Source organism: Cupressus sempervirens, chromosome 4, assembly GCF_028749045.1.
Source record: "Cupressus sempervirens isolate cs-2001-9-10 chromosome 4, ASM2874904v1, whole genome shotgun sequence".
In the NCBI taxonomy this organism is placed as follows: Eukaryota; Viridiplantae; Streptophyta; class Pinopsida; order Cupressales; family Cupressaceae; genus Cupressus; species Cupressus sempervirens.
Window position 1 is genome coordinate 783,819,658 of NC_143121.1, and position 6,068 is coordinate 783,825,725.

Sequence of the window (6,068 nt, forward strand, 5' to 3'; positions counted from 1 at the left end):
ATCATACTAGAAAATGTTCGGTCAAAAGAATTACCAATAGAATATATACAACTGAAAAGTCTACTCATAAACACTGAGTCAAAAAAATTATTAATGAAAAAAATAAACTTTCTCCTACTTCCCTACCTTAGACAAAGACGTTTATTGAATGCAGCCCTTGTTTGTTTTATTAAGCATTCATAGCAGTCGAAGACTTTATGCAGAAAAACTCAGATCAATTTGATTTGTTTTGTTTTAGTTTGGTTTGGTTTGAAGTGAGGACCCACATGATGCATTCATAGCAATGGAAGACTTTATGCAGAAAATTTGAGAACAATTAATTCACACCTAATCTTAGTTGAAAGTTCCAAGCATACCCAAATAATCAACGGCATTTCGTGAAGGAGAGAATTAATGAAATTGAACGAGTCAGAGTGGAATCTGCACAAAATGTTCCAATACGAAGAGGCTAGGAATTTTCAGAGGTAGCCAAGTCGACGCGTGCATAAATTTGTTGTTAGAGGGGTTCTCTTAATTGTATAGGGATTCTCTCAATTCACTGTAATCTAGAGGCTCTGTAAACTGTATAGAGAAAAATGGATCCAGAGCTGTACAAAGCGGCAAAACTGTAGAAAATTAGAATTAAGCAAACAAGAGAAAAAACCATTGAAAGGAGAAGCCATGGAGAAACCCAAAAAATGGGTTCTGCTGAACACAGGCCCAGTCCATTATATTTATAGAGAAATACATATTAAACGCCACTTACACTCTAGGAGGAGTTAGCTGAAATATTAATGAAAGGTAGTTGGAGTAGATGGTGGAAGATTGAACATGTGCATAAAATTGTCTATGGTCTGTGTTGGGCGGCTGGTCTGTGCCGACCATATCTAAGATAATTAATTTATTTCAACACCCCCCCTAAATTAATTATCAAAAGATTTCAAGTATCCTCCCATAATCTAGAAACGGTGGGTCCCGGTCTTAAGCCTTGTTAGGTACCCATTTACAATCAATTATCAAATGCTTTCACTCTTCTTGTTTTTCCCATCATAATCACTCTAGGTTTTGTACGGATTACCCATAACCGATGCAATATCAAAGTGGTTTTAAGTTCACCACAAACTTCTCAAACATCACACAAGTGGTTTTAAGATCACCACAAACTTCAAGCACTCAAGTGGTTTTGGATTACCACAAACCAAGCACTCACTGGTTCTAATGACCATGAATCATTACTACGGGGAAACTATCATCACTCTGGGCCTTTCTCTTTTGTACCTGCATCAAACTAATTATTGAGTCCATATAAAAAGAAATCCATCTACCGAGATACATGGGTATCTCACCGTTGTACTCACTAGTTCTATAAGAATCTTTTTCACATACATGGTTCATCAATATGTCAAACCAAAAAACTTTGGGGTGTCGAGCACAACCGACAATGCACCCCATACATTCACATAGCCCATTAACAATCATTACTAATTCAATTTTCATCACTTGATTGAGGGATATCAATGCAACCAACTTCTATTTCATGACCACTATCATATTCTTCACAATTAGACAAACAAAATCTCACTTCCAATCCCAACACTTTTATCCAATCAGCACACACACAGACCTTTGCACCATGACAAAAAACTCTATCATGCCATCTCTTGTCCTAATGAATGCTAACTCCTACAACTGATTACTCCACACATATTTCAAAATAAAGTACTATTAATAATAACAAAATTAGCTTTCACCTTCAATTTTAGCTTCCTTCTTTTCATGGCTTCTCTCTTTCTCATAACACTCCCTTGATATTTTCTTGTCACATTAGAAATATGTATGCAATCTTTGGCTCTCCCGCTTGCACAAAGTTGCTCCACAAACTACTAATCTCTGACTGTCATCTTCATACAATGCTCTGCGTTTGCCTAAACATTTCAACATCACAATAGACATCCGTGTTGCGCACATCACAAGCCAAATGACCTTCTTTGATCTCAACAGCAATATGAACTTCTTCTAGTGACTACTAGTGAACTTAGCATGCAAGATCTTTAACTTACTGCAAATTTTCTTCTTTCTTCAGAAACAACTCCTTTCATAAACCACACAACAATTTCATCTTTGTCAATCTGCTTTACAGAAATTTCTTTTCTCAACAAACAATCAGCTGCCGTGTCTTCTCCTTTATATTGGGCACCTCTCTAGCAACAACCTCTCTGAAGAGTACTTCAGCTTACACCACTTTCCACACCAGTATAATTGTATTATGCTCACTGCAACATTCATTACTACTTGACTTAAAGATCACCATTCAAATCACCATTCTTCATTTGCTGATTTGATAAACAGCATGCATATTACTGTCACATTTAGCTCACTCTACAAAACAGGATACAACAGTCCTCAGTCACGATCACAAAAAACTTCCTCAAATAACAGCAGCATTTCACAACTCCACACTTCAGCATTCTTTTGCCTCTCTGCTCCACACATTAATAGTTTCTACTATTTATCAACCATCTCCAGCAAACTCAGCACTTCGTTGAACCATTTAAACCTTCTTAATCTATGCTTCAAACAGCTTGCAGAGCTTTCTCTCCCTTTGGCTCTGATACCATGTAGAAAATTAGAATTAAGCAAACAAGAGAAAAAACCATTGAAAGGAGAAGCCATGGAGAAACCCAAAAAATGGGTTCTGCTGAACACAGCCCCAGTCCATTATATTTATAGAGAAATACATATTAAACACCACTTACACTCTAGGAGGAGTTAGCTGAAATATTAATGAAAGGTAGTTGGAGTAGATGGTGGAAGATTGAACATGTGCATAAAATTGTCTATGGTCTGTGTTGGGCAGCTGGTCTGTGCCGACCATATCTAAGATAATTAATTTATTTCAACAAAAACTGGGGAAAGTGGATGCACTTGACAACTCTTCACCCCATGCAATAGCTGTGGATATTAGCCCTGAGAAAAACACAGCACTTCACATCGCTGCCTGCAATGGCCACGTGGGATTCGTGATGAAATTATTGGAACAATTCGAAGGAGATGTTGAGGCAGGAGGTCAGCTGTTGAGAGCTGTTAATAAATGGGGAAACACGGCCCTTCATGATGCAGCAAGGGGGGGACATGAGAATATAGTTGCTCTTCTATTGAAGGTAGACGATACTCTTGCCCACGTTAAGAACCTCCATGGTGAAACTGCTCTGTTCATGGCTGCTGAGGAAGGGCATAGTAACATTGTACGTAGATTGTTGCATGTTATGCCAGATGAGATCTGCACCAGAACTGATGGCCAAACTCCTCTTCACCGTGCTGTCTTCAGACAACACAAAAGTATCCTTTTCTTCCTCCATGCCTCTATTGAACCTTATCTCAGGCATCCTGTTATTGAAACAGGATGGTGATGTTTAATAATTATTAGATTTGATGGTGTAAAATTGTTTTATTATTATTTTTTTTTTCTATTTTTTCTACAAATTGTATTATTGACTAAATTTTAAAAAAATGAAAACACAGTGAATTGTGATTTAAAACAGCAAAATTTTGCTATGTTTTCGTGAATCTGAAAAAGAAACATGTTTGATTTTTTATTTTTTATTTATCTTTAATGCATTATGTCTGAAGATTAACTGTTTTTAATTAATATTTCAAAAGTTCTAATTACATCTTTTCCAAATATGCAGATGTTGTTGACCAACTTTTGTCGTGGAGACGCCCCATGGTTATAATTACAGATGAGCATGGTTATTATTTCTTTTTCTATTCTCTTTACAAATTATACTATTGACTAAATTTCTTTTTACTAAATTTCAAAAAAAAAAAAAACAATAAATTATGATTGAAAACAACAAAATTTTACTGTGTTTTTGTGAATCTATGATTTTTAATTTTTTATTTGTCTTTAGTACATTATATCTGGAGATTAACTTTTTTATATATTAATATTTCAAAAGTTCTAATTACATCTTTTCCAAATACCAAATATGCAGATGTTGTTGACCAACTTTTGTCGGGGAGACGCGGCATGGTTAGAATTACAGATGAGCATGGTAGAACACCACTCCACATAGCCGCGTTAATTCCAGCAATAGTTCCAGTTTCACAGGTCACGTTGAAGAAAATAAGCCAGATTGGGGAAAGGCTTATGAAAAATGACACAGAGTTATGTTGCAGAGTAGACAAAAAAGGGCAAACAGCACTGCATATAGCAGCGAAAGAAGGGAATGAATATCTGGTGAAAAAGATTGTAGAACACAACTGCCTTTGCATTGAAATGGTAGACAATGATGGCCGAAATGCTCTTCATCTGGCTGTGATGAATGCATCAAAGATATTCTACAGGGCTGGATATAGTCTCAAATCTATTATATCCTCTGTCATGGAAAACAACTTGATTGACTGTGAAGATAACAATGGGCACACGGCTTTAGACCTCGCCATAGAAAAGACAGAGGAAGATCCACAGCTATTTATTGGTGTAAGTGATCTGTATCTAAAAATAAACTAAAAATATTGATAATCTAAATTCATTAGTGTTGATAGATACTTTCTTTTGATTCAGTCTTTTTTCTTCTACATTCTTTTTGTATTAGGCAATGACTGTTCTTTAGGAGCTATTTTAAACCAATTATTTATAATATAAATATTATTCCTTCTTTTTCATTCCAAGATGTGAGATTAAAAGTTCCAGATGTTGCTGCAGATAAGGAAATACCTCCTCAGATGTGGTGCTACTGGCAAGATGGTGTTCCAAGATGAAACAAGTGAATGTCTCCCGTCTACTTTTGAAAAATCAGGGTGGAAAACAGAAATTATATCAATAAATGCAGTGCTAATTGCGACAGTAGCTTTCACCGTTGCTTTTACTCTGCCGGGAGGCCTTCAATTTAAAGACCCAACTCCTGCGCTGATTGATGCAGCTATCTTGAAAGTGTTTGTGTTATCTGACACTTTGGCTCTGTGTTTCTCTATTTCATCAGCCGTTCTACTCTTCTATGCACTTTTGGGAAACCGAACAGAAGATCCCCTGCTTACCGGTTTCAGTTTCAACGCATTGTGGGTCGCCTTGGTATCACTTGCATTCACATTTGGTGCAGCAATTCACTTGGTTGTGGCGCCCAAGTGTATGTGGCTGGCAGGACTTGTTTGGCTTATGGTCTGCATTCTTCCTCTAGCAATATGGTTATTTTCTTTCAGTGGAAAATTGTACATGTTCAAGGAACACAAATTCTATGTTCGCTACGTTATATTGGACTCATTTGTGCAATTGATGGTAGCCCTCGGCCACAAAGACACGCCATGGGGTCTTCAACGAATCCAATATTAGTGTAGAGTTTTATAGTAAACCATCCACTAGTTTTCTTCTCTTTAGAGACTGACTTTGAAGTTTGTAATAATTGAAGATCTTTGTTAAAGGCGTTTAGGCTGGAGTAGTAGTGAAATGGGTGACCTCCCAGTGCTTCACCTCTATGAGCATCACCTAGATTCAATGAGTGCTAAGTGTTTCATTTATTCTCATGAGAGATGGATTCATGTTGAATCACTACTCACGAAACATGGGTCAATGAGTTTGACTCAAAATCACACAGTTAAATCCTGATAGCAACATCACAACTGTTTCATTCTTATAGAAAAGTATGTTGGTGTCATATCGTTTACATAGCTTAATACATTTTGTTTCGGATCCCTAGTTCCATTACATAACTAAATTATGTGCATAATGTTTATAAACTTTTAATGTCATCTTGAATGTTGTTAATCTTATTAGGATTGGTTTATTAATATGATGAATTGACTACATTTTATGTCCAATTATAATTAATGATTTTGTTGAGTTATGTGAGAATGGTGTGATTATTGAAATACCTTGTTTGTAAGACCACTGTGTCATAACTCACATCTTCAAACCCCTATTTTTTAGGACTACCTAGTGACATCTAGACTTTGTTGACTGTTGACTATTGACTTTAACTTGGATTTAGATCAATATTTGGAGACACTATGTTGCCATTTAATTAGAAAAAATGACTTATATTTTTGACTTATCAGGATATTCTCATATCATGATATTATAAAATGATGTT

General features: G+C 36.0%; 1 protein-coding gene and 1 long non-coding RNA gene across 2 annotated transcripts; one reads left to right on the plus strand and one right to left on the minus strand.

The window, feature by feature from the left end:
- Positions 1-661: 661 nt before the first annotated feature.
- LOC149563745 (uncharacterized) lies at positions 662-2,676 on the minus strand. The gene is made up of 2 exons (XR_016363573.1): positions 1,731-2,676; positions 662-1,257 (listed from the first exon to the last, which is right to left on the minus strand). It is a non-coding gene; the product is annotated as an uncharacterized LOC149563745 (long non-coding RNA).
- A 1,304-nt stretch (positions 2,677-3,980) lies between these two features.
- On the plus strand, positions 3,981-5,693 carry LOC149563746 (uncharacterized). Its single transcript, XM_089824068.1, has 2 exons — positions 3,981-4,462; positions 4,688-5,693. The coding sequence occupies exons 1-2, from the start codon at positions 4,010-4,012 to the stop codon at positions 5,309-5,311; spliced, it is 1,077 nt and encodes a 358-aa protein (XP_089680194.1). The 5' UTR covers positions 3,981-4,009; the 3' UTR covers positions 5,312-5,693.
- Positions 5,694-6,068: the final 375 nt, after the last annotated feature.